This window comes from Apodemus sylvaticus, chromosome 2 (genome assembly GCF_947179515.1).
Source record: "Apodemus sylvaticus chromosome 2, mApoSyl1.1, whole genome shotgun sequence".
Taxonomy (NCBI): domain Eukaryota; kingdom Metazoa; phylum Chordata; class Mammalia; order Rodentia; family Muridae; genus Apodemus; species Apodemus sylvaticus.
Window position 1 is genome coordinate 57,058,954 of NC_067473.1, and position 17,648 is coordinate 57,076,601.

Below are 17,648 nucleotides of genomic sequence, written 5' to 3' on the forward strand. Positions count from 1 at the left end.
ATACAGAAGCATCTGGCCACACAGCCTCAGTCATGTCATTACAGCACCTGATGAAACTAGAAAGGCCTGGAACTGGTGAGTCCAGGCTTGAACCACAGCAGCGCTTCCTGCAGGCCAGAAGCCATCAATGACTGTACCTGAGAAATACATTTCCATTGTATTTCCTTTTCCTTAGTTTCTACGTCACTTTTAATGGTCAAAGGTAACTAGTGGCTACTCTTTAGTGAAAACAAGTCTAGTCTGATTGCAAAGTAGTACTTTAATGACTCAGTGCCCAGGATGGTCACAGCTGAGCATGGGCCACAGTCCACTGTCATGTCAAACCTGGAATGGGAACAGATTGCTCGAGAAAGTCAAGCTTATCACACCATTCATGCCTGGCTCTTGGGTCATAGATGCCATGGGCACTCAAGAAGTCAGCAGGCCAGCCTCAGCTGTCTTGGTGTGTCAGTGTAAGAAACCAACCCCAGGGGCAAGATGGCTCAGCAGTCGCTTGCCCTGCAAGCCTGGCAACCTGGGTTTGATCACCAGAATCAAGTAAAGGAGTTAGGAAAGAATCAATCCTCTGACCTCTACGCAGTGTACACACCCACTACCACACACACACACACACGTACATGCACACAAATTAATTAATTTTGTTTTGTTTTGCTTTTAAGCCAATTCCAAAAGGAAAACCATTTTCTCTCTTTCAGCTCATTATAGAATGAGACTCAGTACAGGAGCTTGTAGGAACACTCAAGAAACAGAAGGTTCTCTCCTAAGCCCAGCAGAACATCTAAGGCAATTCCTGCCTTCCTACAAGTTTCCCTCACATCTCTTCTACAAACGAAGCAGGAGATCGTGGCAAACTGTCATAAACTAGAGTGCATGCACTCTGGAGTCACCTGGATGAGTTCAATGCTCAGCTTCCCCGCCCCCCCCCCCCCCCCCCCCCCCCCCCCCCCCCCCCCCCCCCCCGCCCTGGCTGTGTGACTGTGAGCAAACTAACTACTCACGCTGTGCCTCAGCTTCCTTCTGCATGAAGTACAGTACTAACAGTTCCTTTCTTGGAGGCTTTCAGAAATAAGATCAGGTAAGATAAAAGATTTAGCACCACTCCTTTAAAGTATCATTTCTTCCTCTTTGAAACAAGTCAAAAAGTTTCATTATTTGTAAAGCAAACAAGTCAAAAAGTTTCATTATTTGTAATGCAGGCATTTGGTAACTGTTGCCTGGATTTATAAAATTAGATCCTAAAATGATCAAAAGTAGTTACTTTCAAATTATGTAGTAGACTTTTTTCCTAATTTAATTCAACAGTTGATAATCAGCATGCACTGAAAAGGCAGGTATTACCCTAGGAGCTGGGTGGGAAACTTCCCCATGAACAGATATGGACAGAGGCCCATGAGTTCCCAGAGTGAGTAAGCAGGGCCAAGTGGGTGAAGGTTAGTGAGGACATAATTCTGAAAAGGACGACAGAAGCCGGCCGGCACGGTGCATCTCAGGTCACACATCACCTCCCACAGAGAGAGAAGCACCTGAGTCACAGCACGAACTGATTCATATTTCTCATGAAACCATGGAAGCTGCTATGTAAACAGCACAGCGTGGGCTATGTGCAGAGATCATAGAGATGACGGTTATCTGCACTGTAGCAATAGAGACAGGCCAGAAGGATGTGTTCACATGCACTTTAGACAGACCGTTGACAAGATCGGATATTGGCTGAATGTGAAGAGTAAGGAGAAAAGGAAAAGAAAACTGCAGCTCCACTTAGGGGGTTGGCTATCTGCTCTTTCCAGGAAAAGAAGGGGCAAAACAGCAGGTCTGCAGAAGAACAAACGGGCTTATGGGCATGTGCTTAAGCTGGATATGTGCTTGCCTTTCATCGTGGTAATTACACATGAAGATGGTCCAGCACTCCTACTAAGCTATCCTGATTGTGCTTGGTATCAGAAGCTCAAATTATGTTGCCAACTTAATGGTCAGTTGAGCCACAACTGCCCCCCACCCCCGTGGCATGTGCACAACAGCTCCTCTTTCTCACTTTTATAGCCTGCAGCCAAATGAGCACCTCCAGGAACTCTTCATCCAAAAGTAATCACTCCCACACTGTCCTTGTCATTTCACAATCAGCAGCATGCCCAGTCATTACGCGGGCGGGCGGACAGTATCAGGAACAGTGGGAAAGCACTAGGGATGCAGCCCAGCACTAGGGATGTAGAGCACTTGCCTAGCAAACTCGAACTGGGTCTGTCTACAGTTGAGAAAAAAAAGAAGTGCTGGAAACATGGCCAAGTGCCCACTAAATACATGTTGGATGAGCACACAGGTCAGCAAAGGGGTTAGGAGCTGGATAAGAAAAGCAGACGTTCACAAGCTTGGAAGCAGAGCTAAGCATTTTAAAGGAAACCTAATCATTCACCCTAAACATTCACCCTAAACATTCACCCTAATAGCTGAACATCCAAAAACCAAAACACAAAGAACAGCTGAGCTTGACTATTGAGTCAATGTCCCTACTTAGGTTTTGTTTGTTTGTTTTGTTTTGTTTTTTTAATGAAAACCCCTAAAATAAGAATGCCACCATACCTGAAGCACCATAAACACTGGAATATCGCTGAGACTTAGAGCCAGATGGAGAGGACTCCTTCATCCGGTCGATCACATTTTCTGAAAGCTGAAAAGGGACATGAGAATGAAAGTGATTAGACAGACGACAGTGCACTGCCACCCAAGCAATCCCCATCCGACCTCCCGCAGAGCCAACGGCCTGCTCAGCTAGGCTCACGCTCACACAAGCACAGGCTGTCCCCACGCCCACACCAGGCCACGCCCACACCTTTGTTAGTGCTACATTGTACTACTAAGTGCTTAAGGCAAATGCTTCTGTGCACTAAATTATAATCTCAGAGAAAAATTAAGCACCAAACCTCCTTCAATATCCATTCAGTAAATATTTATTAACTACATATGTATGTATGTATGTATGTATGTATGTATTAACAAACCTCAGCTTGTTCGCTCTCCCTCTCCCTCTCTCTCTCTCTCTCTCTCTCTCTCACCTCCTTTGCTTCTTCCTTTCCTTCCTCCCTCCTGTTCAAGTGTTCAAGGCTAAGAATGCACAATTGCTTTCACCAGCTTTTATTAGGCACTAACTCTGTGCCAAAAATAGGCTAGACTTAGAGAAAGCAAAACCATCAAGCTGCTCCGTGAGAAGTGGATGGAGGCGAGTCGTTTGAGCCCGCCATGAAGAGCACTGCCAGCTGTAACGTGTCTGGAGACACAGAAAGGGCGAGGCGTCCAGCCAGGCTGAGGCTACTGGGCTTGGGTGGAGAAGCAAACAAGAGGCACAGGGAAGGGGACAGAGCTCAGGAAAAGAAAGCAATGGGGCAAAGCACTGCATTAGGCATAGAAACGCGGTAGCCACCACTATACGGCCAAGTAGAGAAATCACGTAGGCAGCTGGCAACAGGCAGGAGGCTCTGGAGAGCTCCGGCCTGCACATCTGAGTCACAGGTCCATGGTTCCTACCCATTATGGCTTCTATTTCCTCCATAGTGCTAACCAGGGTCTGACACCATTGTTTGTTCCTTTCCCACGACAGAAAAGGATGACAAAAGAGCAAAGGTCTTGATGTCCTACTGCTGTATCCCCAAATTCAATAAGCATGAAAATACAACCAGTAGACATCTATTGACCACTGTGCAGGAGGGAGGGAGAGAGGGAGGGAGGGAGGGAGGGAGGGAGGAAGGGAGGGAGGAAGGGAGGGAAAGAGGGAGGAAGGGAGGGAAGGAGGGAAGGAGGGAGGGACAGAGGGAGGGAAGGAGGGAGGGAGGGAGGGAGGGAGGGATCAAGCACAGTGAAAGAGAGGATATAGAAAAAGGTGGATATTTCCGATCCCAAAACACTTAGGAAACAAAGTTTGGGCTTAGTAAAAACTAAATTTCAGGGGCACTGAGGGTATTCAGCAGGGTAATAACATAGTCAGATTTACATCTGAGAGATCACTCTGGCTACAGTGTAGACAACAGACTGAAGCAGGCTAAGAACAGAAGAAGGACCCCTGGGGGAGACTAAAGGACCAATTAAGAAGCTATTAAGCATATGTCCACACAAAGCCTTGCACAAACTGTGCATAGAGTCATTATTCACAATAGCAGGAGTAGAAACAAACAAATGGCTAGTTACTGGTGAATGGATAAACAACGCACTAAGTATTCACAGAACAGAACACAGCTCAGTAATAAAGAGGAATGACTTCCAGGAAGAGCTAGAATGTGAGATGCATGAACCAAAAAATCATAAAACTAAATGGAAATGACCAAACACCAAAGACCACATATTACAAAATTACCTCTTTTTGAGAAAAGTGTCTCACTCTGTAGCCCAGGTTAGCCTCAAGCCTCCTGCACCTATCTCCCAAGTGCTGGAATTACAGATAGAGGTTGCCACTTTTGGCTGTTTAGTCTATTTATATTAAACCCCCAGAAAAACAATTCTATAAATAAAGCATCAATAAGTTACCTTGGGTGAGGTAGGAGTAAGAATAAACTGAAAAGATCTCAAGATCTTTTTCAAATTAGGAAATGTCCTAAAAAAGTTACAATATAACATAGTGCTTATTCTAAGAACTACTGAACAGTCTACTTTCCAGACATGTAAATTAGCCTACAATGAAGTTGTTGGGAAGGCTATTATTTTGGTAATACAATAGGTAATACATTCAAAAGATACTTAGGGCCTTGCATGGTAGCACATGCCTGAAATCCAGCACCATGGAAGCAAATTAACAGAGGAAAAAAGAGTTCAAGGCCAGTCTGGGCTGTATAGAAAGACTTGTCTTTAAAAAAAAAAAACAAAATTGTCTACAAGGTATTTAGAATGCGAAACTGCTACCCTGGGCTTCGTGCACATTGCATGTCATCACTACCCTCGTGCTTCATTCACCTAGTCCCTAGCAAGCCTGTGCAGTAAATATTTACATCACCTCTATTATACAAGTGAGAAAAAAGTATTGCAGACGAACACCAGGCCCCAGCAGCGAAGCTGTTCCAACTCAGCAAGTCCAAGTTTCAAGGTCAATATCAAATGTCCCTCCCTCTTGAGCATCACACTCCATAGCTGGAAAGACAAGGAAGTAAAACCTAGGTCACTGAGGACCTGCAGCCTTGGGCTCCAGTGACGGAGTCCTGCTCCTGCATACTGAGGTTCTTCTAACTTCCCCTTCCCCAGCTATCACTGTGTGGCCTTCACTCTCAGCATAACTACATAAGCACTGTTAAAAGGCACGAGCAGTAACCCTTTACACTAGTAGTTATAAAAACTAATATATATTTGTAAAGCACCTTATCTTTATGGCTCCCCTCTCAGCACTTAACCCCACCCCCTCACTACTGTCCTCTTCCGGAACCCAGTCTTTCTGACTGCTCGCTGCACACATCTCAGAGGGCTCTAGCCAAGTCCCCTTTTCCTCTGTTCCTGGCCTTGGGCTTCAGGACTCCGACTCAGTTCCTCTGCCCTACTCTCTTATCATCCATGTGCTCATCGTATTCCTAGCAAATGTCTTCAGAGCTAAACATCTAAAAGCAATCAGTCACCAAATTAATTCTGTGTTATATTTCCTGCCTCAGTTCCCCTAGTGCAGGATAACAGACATTTGCTACCACATTCAGCCAAGCCCTTCTTAACTGTTGTTGATAAATTCATGAATTCCAAAACCCAGCATCCTGAGAGCCAGGAATGAACATATTTAACTACTCACTAGACACCTACCCTGGGGCAGACAGAACACCTCATACCCAGTGTGTACTAAACAGAACATGTGCTTGTCAAACTGTCTCCTCTGCTTTCCTTTTACCTAGTTAACGCCCCTGTTTCGACCCAGGACCCCAAATCAGAAAGGGCCTCTCTTTAACACTTCTTATTCTCTTGGCCATGGCTTCCTCAAGCCCAAAATATCAAACAAATTGTCAACACGGCTTCCCTTGTCTCATGTCTCATTTGCTAATTCCCTAAGCTTAACTCCTGGTTTCTCCCTTCACACGTCACACTCACAGGTAGCTTATATTGTTATTTCTGCTACTGTTGCCTTCTCTCCAGACCCCTTACTATGGTATGGGGTTTCAAGATCTGATCTGAACATTTAAAAGCAATCACTCATCAAATTAATTCTGCATTCCATCCAACCATGTCTGCCTTGAAGAGCTATGGTTCCTGTGCTCACTGCACTTAACACAAACACTCCACTTAACACAAACACTCCTCTGATAAAGTTGCACCCCCTCCTACCCCCGTCTGCCTTTCCATGGCACTGAGCTCCTGGAGATCACTGAATCACTCATTCAGCAAATATTTCATACTCTAGGTACTAACACTAGACCCCGGGACACTCGTGTGAGCCGTCTATACCTAACAGGTACTTCTGTCTCAGAACCCAAATTACAGAAGTGAGATCAGGACGGGAGGATGCTGCTCAGGAACTGTGCTCCCTGGAGAAAAAGGCCATCTCCTCTCTCAGACCTCCAAAGGAGAAAAGGGAATAAGAGTGTTAGCTACAAACACTCATCTGTATATTTATTTAAATACACCATCTACTTTCCCTTCAAAGTGTATACTATTTTCTTTAGCAACTACAAAGCGTCCTTTCAATCCCTAAGGAGGCCTCCAAGCTGCCCTTCAAATAGAAACAGCTGGCTCAGGAAGGAGGCCAGCATCTCGCTTCCCCCTTTGGTCTGGGAGGCCACAGTTTTGGTCACTGTGGTATTTGAGGACCATAGGTTACCTCCTACTACCTGGCGGTTATTCGAATTACAGCCACAGACTTCTGTCTCTTCTGGTTCATTCTTATCACCTGAGCCTAAACTGAACATGGCGCTCCTTCTCCACGTGCGACCAAGGATGAGGTCTGAAGTTCCTACAAGCATCTGAATAGGTCCTAGTAGGTGTGTGAGACAGAGCTTCTCAACTGTCCCAATACTGCGACCCTTTAAAACAGTTCCTCATGCCGTGGCGACCCCCAACCATAAAATTACTTTCCTAGCTACTTCATAATCGTAATTTTTATATTATTAAGAATCATAATGTAAATATCTATGTTTTCTAACGGTCTTAGATGACCCCTGTGAGAGGGTCACTCAACCCATGGGTTGAGAGTCACTGGTGTAAGGTATTGGGTTTTCTCTCCCTATGCTTTTTGGGACACAGAAGTAGAATGGCTCTCAACCCAACAGTAAGTATTTGTTACTCTTTTGTTGGTTTTGTGGTTTCTCTGATGCCTCCATATCTGCTCCTTAATGCTATTCTAACACCAATCACACATTTCTCAGGGTAGGTTACAGTCACATGTGGTCAAGCATATATATGTACATGTCATCCGAAGAATCCAGGATAAGCACAGCACAGAGCTGATAGCCCTGCATATTCAGGGTCGCCCTTCACTTCTTCTTCTACAGCTGAATTCTCGGGTCTTGGACATGCACTGCTAACCTGAGGCTACAATCCTCCTGGACTCGGGCACTATCAGCTGTCCCAGATTATACAACCACAGCAGCCATTCACTACAGTCTCACCTGTAAACTCGGGTCTCACCTGATCTCCTCTAGGATAAGAGGCACTCACTTGTGAAGCAGCAGACACATTAAAAGATGCTGACCAAGGTAATACACACAACCTGTAGCTGTAAAACAGCTGAGCTCTTCCCTGTGATGAAAACCAACCCAAAATTGGGTAGATGCGGGAAACCAAAAGCACAACATAAGTTTTGGTAAGAGCTGAAGAAGCAGCCTCACTAAGAGGAAACTCTCCAGAAAACATCTGTCCTTAAAGAGGGCACTACCGTTAGAAGAGCTTTTCCCATTTGCTGACCCATCTGCTACACCTACCTACCTTGTGCCTCTGGAATCTCTATCCAGACAAATACTAAATATGAAGTAACACCCCTCTACACACTTATTGATGCTACAAGCTATACCCAGAGGCTTCTGAACTTTGGAGTCCATGGATTAATTCAATGTACACAAAACTTTGTGCTCACTGTATTGTTGAAAGCAGAGTCCATACCTTATAAAATTCATAGTGGCCTATGTGTCTGAAGAACCACAATTACAATAAGGGATGATCAGACAAGCAGGCCTATTGACAGAACTAGCTGGCTTTGTCTACCTACCCTATTCAAAGGCACTTAAGCAGGCAGAGCTTAGCCACTGGTTGACTCAAAAGATATATATGTGTGTGTGTGTGTGTGTGTGTGTGTGTGTGTGTGTGTATCAGCTAGTCAACCCACTTAATTCTTTCCACCCACTATGCTTGCTCTTCTCCAAAATTTACACAAACATACCACCCACCAATCCAGAACTCAGTATTTTTTTCAGACACAGGAGGCTGAGTAAGAAGTACAAAGATAAAGTCTTCTGCCCTTGGAGAGGAAAGTTCAAGTTATCTTTGAGGGGGTTGATGTGGGAGTCACATGACACAGGACAGTTCACAACTTCAGCCATTAACAGTCTTTAGATGTTTCTTATCAAATTGATTTAAAGACTACCTATGCAATTTCCTCTCTTGATTTTCCCTCCACAAAGGAGCAGGTCATTTTCTCTTAGTGTGAGCACTAGTTCCCTGCTACTTTTTTAAGGCATGACTCCCATAAACAAGAGACGAAATGGGCTGGCAGGGAAAACACATTTCCTTTCCAGTTGACATGTAGCTCCCTAATATATTCTGAATCCTAGAAAGCTTAAGATGGCCCAAGACATTCACAGACCCTACAGTTGAAAGGGGCCAATTCTCTATCAGCTAAATCACTCACAGCCCCTATGGCTAACCAAACAAATGTACAACCCTCACTGAGACTGACAAACCCTCTACAGCATCTCACATTAAGAAATCTCTTCAACTAGGGGCTCTCGACTACCAACATCTGCCAAAGCACATAGTGTGTAGAACGGAGGTGGGCATGGCACTCTAAGTGACTCCTGTGAATGTCAGCTCTTCAAGGCCAGCTGCAGAGATTCGTTATGCCAGAAACTGTGATAAGTATAACTTTGAAAATGATACTCATTGAAGTTGACATTTGCTCTGAAAGAGTTCACTCACAGCTCTGATGTTTTAGATAAAGTTATGAAAGGCCAGGTTCTGAGCACACTTTCTAAGCAGGCACAGCAGGTGGACACAGAAATCCTATTAAGCATATGTAATGTGACTAATGAAAGTGTGTTTTTCTATCGCTAGAAAATTTATTTGAGCCTTAGCGTGCAAGGCAAGAGGGTAATCCTTCATTCAGTCCATATGAGTAGTTCCATATGCAAAACTGAAACCAGGTGTAAGAATACAAGCTATTTTAGAGGACAAAAAAAAAATACTAGCAACAGCTCAAAATAAGGGAAAGAGAGCATATATAATAACATAAAAAAGTAGTGCCTGCCAACAAGAAGAAACTTGAAACTTGACACTGTTTCGAATTGTAGGTCCTTTAAGTATGAGCCATAGCTACCTCAGCAAGAAAAATATGGATATTCATGACCTATCAATAAACTCAGCCTACTTAGTGAGTTTTCTGTGGCTCACTAAATGCTATTCTTTCTTATTAAGGTCACTGAAGATGAAATGTGCTATCCTCATCAGCGGAACAGAACACAAACTGGGCTCCCAGCAGCGAGTACTGAATCACTGGTACACTCTTAATCTTCTCAAGGGACGACCCTAAACATTATAAAGTCGATCAAAATCGGAAAAAGCTTCTTTGGCCAAGTTTCATTAACCCATAAAACCCAAACCTGAAGTTTGGGCCTCATCTGTCCATGTTTTAGCAACTGCCTAAAGACAAAGCCTTGTGTTCATGCTGACAATGCTGCTGCCACGTCTGAGAAGCAAAGCCAAGAGGAGCACCAGGAGCAGCTGAAAGAAACTGACAAGGCTCAGGCAGGGAATGGTGATCTCCGGACACTTGGTCTAGCCGGCAAGGGTCTCTCACTGGGCATGACACGCTCTCCTGTTTAGTTCTCCTGGGCTTAAGCTTCAGCTCTCCTGAGAAACTCCAAGCCCAGACACAGGACTAGGTACACACACACAGTCACATTCTCATTAATATGCAGTTACAGTGAAACACCAGAGAGGGAAATGCAATCAAAGGTGACTTGTCCATGCCACAAGCTTCACTAAATCCTACAAAGATCTGAACCCAGGTTTGTTGGATTCCAACGCACTTCCAAAGAACTTTGCAACTTTAAATGTGAAAGAAACCCTATCATAATCATGACCTCTTATTTATAAATCTACAAAGCAATGGTACAGTGCTTGTCTAGCACATGTGGGGGCCTATGTTCAATTCCCAGCACCTCAAATAATAATTAATAATATGATGATAATCAACAGGTATTTTACACACCTTATCCTCTTACCCTAACCAAAGAAAGTGATAACACTCCACTTTAGGAATAAGGATGTATCATCAGTGAAGTGACTTGTCCAGAGCCACAGGCTAATTAAAAATGTCAGCTTAATTCCAAGTTGGCCTCCTGGAACCCAAAGACCTCAAGAAACCCAAAATGGCTCTAAGTCCTCCCAATTCAACAGCAGTTTTGGGAAAAGCTGCAACAGGCTATATTTTGTTCTCAAAACAAAACAAAACAAAAAAACAAAAACAAAAAACAAAAAACCTGACAGCATCAAGAAGCCCATGGACTTCTGAGCTAGAAAAAGTAGAGATCTGAGAGATGTACTCAGCTCTACCAGTCTGAAGAACAAAAACACTGAATGACGCCCAAGGAAACGTTACAGGCAATCCTTGAAAAGACCAGAAGAAAGGAGCCAGGGCATTTGAAGAGGAGCTGCATGCAAGTCAAAATGAGCCTGCCTGTGCCTGGACTGCAACAATAGGAATAAAATGTATCTAAAATGGAAGCTGAGGTCAGGTTGTGTGGCTGAGGTCATGGGTCGTTTTTTTTTTTTTTTTAAGTTTACAAAAGTTCTTTAAAACAATCTCTGTGCTTGAATGGAATGCACATCCCTGCTGCCCTGCCTGTCACCCTACCCTACCTGACACTGTATCTAAATCTCTATGTGGTGCCAAACTCTTTCAATTTGTGTCATTAGCCTGTCTGTGATGAAACATGAGGAGAGGGACTTAATACGTTTTTCTAAACAAAATCTTCTCACCTGAAATTTACTTTCTTTTTTTTTTTTTTGGTGTTTTTATTATTTTTTGTTTTTTTAATTTTTCACTCTCTAGTGTGGAACATTCAAAGCCTTTTATCGACTTTGTTTTCTTTTTTCCCCCTCCATCTCTGTATAAAACTCAAATTTGCAGTAATTCTTATCTTTCTACAAAAAGTACCAACTAAACCACAAGAGGCAAAGAGTTCTATCACTAGTATAGTGAGAATTGCTGGGCTCAGACCCAAAAACTCAGTTCAGCAGTCTGGAGTTTCTAATCAAGAAAACTTTAATAAGTTCTTTTCAGAGTAACAAATTTCAAAGGAAAACTTTTTCAAACAGTTGAAATGTTTTTAAAGTTTTATTTCCTTGTAACTCTTGCATAGTTGATTAAGAGTAGTTGTGTCAAAACAGTAGACAGAAAATATGAAGTACTCTAAAATCTTCTGAAGCCATAGTGCTTTATTTACTAGGTACAAGTAAGTGTACTTCCCAAACCATGACGCTCCGAATTCAGGGGCAAAGGAGATTAAGGTTGTTAGTGTGTATACTAACACCCTAGAGGAAATTCGAGTTTTCAATTCATGTATCAAGTACACGCAGAGGGCATTTAAGAAGTCTCTACAACGAATCCCTTAGAACTTACTGTCTTAGTACAACAACCTTGAAGGACTGCAAACCGACCTCCGCCCCTACCAGGCTGGCAGCTGTAGGCCAGTAGTAACTAGGCCAGGTTCAAAACTTGGGCCAACAAACCACAGGGGAGGTGTCTGGGAAAATGGCATTATCAGGTGGAAGGGGAAGAGCCAGAAGCCAGAAATTAGCCAGCAGGGAGAGGAATGACTTGAATGCGGGAGTACCTGTATGTGTTGGGGGGAGGGGTGATACCAGAAGAGGGGCATGGAATAACGGAGGCAAATAAGAGTAATCCTTAAAACACCAATTCACTCTTGAGAGCGAAATGTGCGTGGAAAAGGAGGGCTCGGGTCCTATACAGGAAGCACACAGACCAGCACAGTGAAGCAAGAGTTTCAATAAAGTCCTGCAAACTAGTGAGCAAGGTCGACTGCGGTGACCGGGCACCACCACCCGAGCACAGTGCACGGCGCCTGGCACACAGCCAAGAACTTTTTCTGAATGGAGAATCCAAGTCTTGAAAACTAGGAGCTTCTTCCCAAAGACCCAGACTTCTAGCGGGACAGCAGGGCGGGCCGAGAGCGGAGAAAACAGGTGCAGCTGTCCCAGGCACTTCTCTGCGTTGGGATCCGAGTTCAAGGGCTGCCCTCCTCCCGCCCACGGCACTCACCCGGATGCCCTTCACCACCGTGATGTTCTCGTTCTCGTCCGCCTCGAAGGTGACCCGGCGGGTGCTAGCGGTCCCGCCCATGGCTCCTGCTTCTGTCCCCGCAGAGTCTGAGCGTGGACCTACAAGCACGTCAGGACCCACGCGCACACTTGCGCGTGAAAGCCCGGGATGCTTCCCTGGCCGGGCAGGAGCAAGGCCACGACCCCAAAAAGCAAGGAGAAGGCGCCGGTCCCAAAAGCCCGCCTCCTCCGGTCACGTGCAAGAAGTAGGGCGCCTCGGATTAGCCTGAGAGGCAAGCTGCCCACCTCTTATCGGAAAGTGCACTAGGATTGGCTAGAGCGGACCCGGACGCTATGGCAACAGGTGGTGCTTATCAGGGCTTCCGGGGCCTCTGAGAATAATGGGAATTGTAGTCTCGATCTGGCACTGTAAGTGCAGTGACAGGTCTCACTCCCTAGCTGCAAAGTGAACGGAGCATTCTGGGAGTTGTAGTCTTCTCGGCCCTGAAGGCCTCTGACTGGTCTACTTTCAAGGAAGTTTGTTCAGCCAACCAGCTTGTTTTGTAGTTTACTCTAGAATCTTAGGTCTGTTAAGAAGATACAGGATCTCAAAGTTAGATATGGAAGATGCACTCCCCTAATCAAGCAATTTTTATATTCCAATTCACAAACCTCTAACAAGTAAACTTACCATTTTGCCATTTAGTCTTTTAAAGGGGCCAAGACTACATTTTCTTATGTTCCTATCTTCTGACTTAGGTATTTATCAATCTGTGTGAAATGCAACTTTTAACATGGGGCTTTTAAATCTACGTGTGAAAATGCACAGGAAAAATTATTTACACAAAGAGGCAGGCAGAACACTGCTTCCCACGTTTGTGTCTTCTATTCACTTGCATAAGTTAGGTCACAGGATGATTAGGCAGAGGAAAGTAATCAATTCATGGAGGAATTATAGCAGCATTAGAAAAAGTCAAGATGATCTGTTTTGGAAAGTTTCTTGCCAGGTACTTTACCTCCAAGAAGTCTAAAAATATAGATATATATGAATGAGAGAGAGAGTTTTGGTTTGGTTGGTTTTGGTTTTGGTTTTGGTTTAGGTTTTGGTTTTTTGTTTGCTGCTAAACACTGTTGCTAAAAGTAGAGTATATGTATCTTAGATGTATGGAGCCAGATAAATACTCTTTAGTTTAGACATTAGAAGGATGGGGCTGCAGATGTAGCTCAGTTGTACGTGCAATACTCCAGGCCTAAGCTATGTGAGAGAGGAGAAAAACAAAGATGGAAGAAGGAGAGTGGGGGAGACAGGGGGTGAAGGGAGGGGAGAGGACAGAACTAGCTGAACAAGCGTACCTTTTTTCAATTCTCCCTTTTCAACATTAAAAGACACAGAACACAACAGACCATGGCATCCTCCTAGGCCAAAATGATCCACAACATTGAAGAAATAGTTTTGAGCTTCATTTATTTGTCAGTTGTCAGAATCTGAACAAAAGACACTATGTCTCTCCCATTGCCATATCCCAGGACACAGTAGCCGTGTCGCTTCATCTCATTATGTTGTTCTTTTCAACATATGGGCTCTGAATCATGTGATATTCTCCTGCAGTTCTGAGACTGTCTGTTCCTTTCCTTGTCCTCACGTTACATCACAATTGAACTTAACTTCTGTTGAGAACACAAATACACAGGGATTGCCGATCCTTACATTGTGTCCTCCCATCCACAAACACAACCACCTCACTTCCTAACCCACATACAGTGAGTATTGGAGGATGCTACATACATCAGTTGCTCAGTATATACTTAAAAATTAGAGGCTTCCATAGAGAGAGTACCACCTGTTAACAAGGATGAAGGCCAAGTCTGAGAAGGCAGTGGATGCCTTCCGTGAGCGCACAGAAAGCATCCAGGTGCTCTCCTCAGCAAAGGATCCAGAATACTTCCAAACTCCCAGTGTATTTCAAGCATCACTCAAGAAATTTTCTTTAAAAAAAAAAAAGTTAATACATCTTATGGTGGGTGGTGTTGGAGATACCCCCAGTGACAATACTATTCTCTGCAAACCGGTTCCAAGGCCTATCATTCTTACCATCTCTTCCGGAACTATTGAGAACCAATGGTCTCCTCATCTCTCTGGTTATAGCTTCTTCATGGCCATTGACTCCAAAGGTAGCATTTTACAGCCAGAAATGTAGGAGGGAGAATGCAAAAGTTGGCTCGAATGAAAAACAAACTCAAATTTGAACCATTTAGATTCTCTCTCCCTTTTCTCTCTTTTTTTGGCATCAAGTCCTCAAGTTTCAATGTGAAATTCACAGCGTACAAGAGGAAACGCAGAGCAGCTTGGGTAATGAGTCTGAACGGGGAAACATCACAGCAGACTAGAGCGAGGTGACACAGGAACTGTAAGCAAAATGAAAACATCCAGATGGAAAGAAGTAAAGCTGCCTCTGTCACACATGACATGATCTTATAAATAGAAAAGATATCAAAGAATCTACTTAAAAGTAAGTTTTTAAAGTCCAGGATACGTGCTCCACTATGTTCATAGCAGCCCTATTTATAATTGCCAGAAGGTGGAAAGAACCCAGGTATCCCTCAACAGAAGAATGAATGCAAAAAATGTAGTATATATACACAATGGAGTACTGGTCAGCCATTAGAAACAATGAATTCATGAAATTCTTAGACAAATGGATGGAGTTGGAGAACATCATACTAAGTGAGGTAACCCAGTCTCAAAAGCTCAATCATGGTATGTACTCACTAATAAGTGGATATTAGCCTAGAAAATTGGAATACCCAAGACATAATCCACATATCAAATGATGTCCACAAAGAATGGAGGAGTGGCCCCCCTGGTTCTGGAAAGACTCAGTGCAGCACTATAGGGCAAAACCAGAACAGGGAAGTGGGAAGGGGTGGAAGGGGGAACAGGGGGAGGAAAGAGGGCTTATGGGACTTTCAGGGAGTGGGGAACCAGAAAGGGGGAAATCATTTGAAATGTAAATAAAAAAATATATCGAATAAAAAAAGAGAGAAAAAAAAAAGTTCAGCAAGGTTTCAGAATATAAGTTCAAAAAACTTCCTGCGTTATCTTTATACACTACAACTAGCCAGCCAGAAATGAAATGAAGATATAAGATCCATCAAGAATAGCATCAAAAATAGCTCAAATGTCCACTTCTTGATAAATCGATAAACATGAGTCAGCATTTCCAGATAATGGAATAGTATTGAATAATAAAAAGGTACAAAGTGCTGGCATATGCTACAATATGGAAAAACAGCAATATTATGTCATAACATGAAACATTGTGCCAGGGGCTAGAGGGAAGGCTCAGTAGTTAAGAGTCCTTCATACTCAGGTTTAGTTCCTAGAACCCATGTGACAGCTCATAACTGCTAGTAACTCCAGTTCTCAAGGACAAGACCCCTCTTTTGAGCTCTGCGGGCACCAGGAATATACTTGGAACACATACATACATATATACATACATACATACATACACACATGATAGAAGTGAATGTATGTTTAACTCTTCCCAAGAAAAACCCCAGACACAGAAAGACTATATATTATGTGATCCCATTTAAGTGAAGTGTGTAGAATAAGCCAATCTATGAAAAAAAAAAAAGTAGATTCAGTATAGGGGCCTGGGAGGGTAAGTGGAAGATGGCATTTTAATTGGTACAATGTTTCACCACAGAGCTGTTTATAGAAACAGATTAAAATTAGTTCATGGTGATGGTTCTACAGCTCTACCAATACACTAAAACTGTTTTTGTGCACTTAAAATAATCTTTTTTGACAGGTAAGTTATACATTAATAAAGAAGGACAGAAATTTATTTAGCATTCAATAAAGTCAAATGTGAAATATTTTTAATAAAAAGGTGGGACTTGAGACAGAGAGCAGTGGCAGAACATTTGGCTAGCATGGACAAAGCTCTAGTCTCGGTGTCAAAAAGAGTTGCTGAGTAAGAAGCTGGCTATAACCATAGGAGCCAAGTTCAAATCCCCAGCACCCACCTAAGAAGCTAGGAGAGGGGTGAAGCACTGTGGTGCAGTTCCTAGGGCTCCTTAGTTGGCCAGTTCAGCTGAAAGGATGAGCAGCAGATTCAGTGAAGAGACCTTGTCTCAATATCTAAGGTAGATGCTGCTACTGCTGCTGCTGCTGCTGCTGCTTCATATTACAGATGTGGTCAGGTACACAATAGCAAATCAGTCAAATCAGTCAAAATCCTAGCATAGGTGATAAAGGGCTCATGAGGACCTAGGTAAGGAGTTATTGGCAAATGATTGATTCTAGGGAAGGAAGAGCCCTTTTTCCTCAGTTGAGTGGCCCCAGGTCTGTTGTCCACAGTCTGCTAGATAGCCTCTCAGCTGTGTGCATAATGACAGCCCTAGCTGGAATCAGTGTGTTATATTTTTTTTCAAAAAGAATTATTTTTTAAAAGAGGACATTAAATTTCAAGAAATTGTGTAAGAGGATCTGAAGGGTGTAGCTAAAGGTGGAGAGTAGGAGATAAATATGATCAAAATACACTGTATAGATGTAAAATAATTTAAAGAATATATAAACATAGTTCTTAATAAGTGAGGATCTCTGGCTAGTGGAATAAAAGTCTACAGGGAGACCAGCGTGAAGTGAGTTACAGCTTGGTCCCACAACTCAAGGTACTCATGCCTGCAGAGGTTTCCAGAGTTTCTTAGACCCACTTAGATGTCCTTTATAATGGCTGGTCTTAACCAGGCTCCTGCTTGCCCTCCTGCTCCCAGCATAACAATAGCTTTACCAAAGACTCTTCCTAAGCATGAGTCTACCCAAATGTCAGCAGGGCAACCCGGGACTCGCCTCAGCCTCCACCCCAGAAACAGGAGTCCTAAGGAAGGGTAGGGGAGAACAGCACTGTCCTTTGTAGCATAGGCAGGATCCAGGGAGCTTAGTTCTTCACAAATCTTAGCCACTGTGATTGCTAAGCTTGGTTGTCAACTTAATTGGATCTGTCATCAAGTAAGAAACATACTATGAGAATATTTCTGGGGGAAGTAAGGGCAAAAGCATTCCTCTAGTAGGGGGGCACCTTCTAGAAGATGCCCAGATATGAGGGGATCAGAGGGAATCATTAGTGATTTCTTCTGGGTCACCTTTCCCCCTTGCTGTCCTGGGCTTCCATTCTGTTGCTGGCACTGCTGTGGCC

At 43.6% G+C, this 17,648-nt stretch overlaps 1 protein-coding gene across 2 annotated transcripts in view; it reads right to left on the reverse strand.

Annotated features, from left to right (window-relative positions):
• The window catches only part of Chchd3 (coiled-coil-helix-coiled-coil-helix domain containing 3), a 257,801-nt gene extending 245,109 nt beyond the window's left edge, over positions 1-12,692 (reverse strand). Inside the window, exons 1-2 of one of the 2 annotated variants that reach the window (XM_052173400.1) lie at positions 12,443-12,692; positions 2,578-2,665 (exon numbers count right to left, since the gene is read on the reverse strand). In XM_052173400.1, the coding sequence (XP_052029360.1) occupies positions 2,578-2,665; positions 12,443-12,523 (169 nt within the window). In that variant the 5' untranslated portion in view covers positions 12,524-12,692. The remainder of the gene's footprint in view (positions 1-2,577; positions 2,666-12,442) is intronic. The other variant, XM_052173401.1, reaches the window with a different exon arrangement.
• Between the last annotated feature and the right edge of the window lie 4,956 nt (positions 12,693-17,648).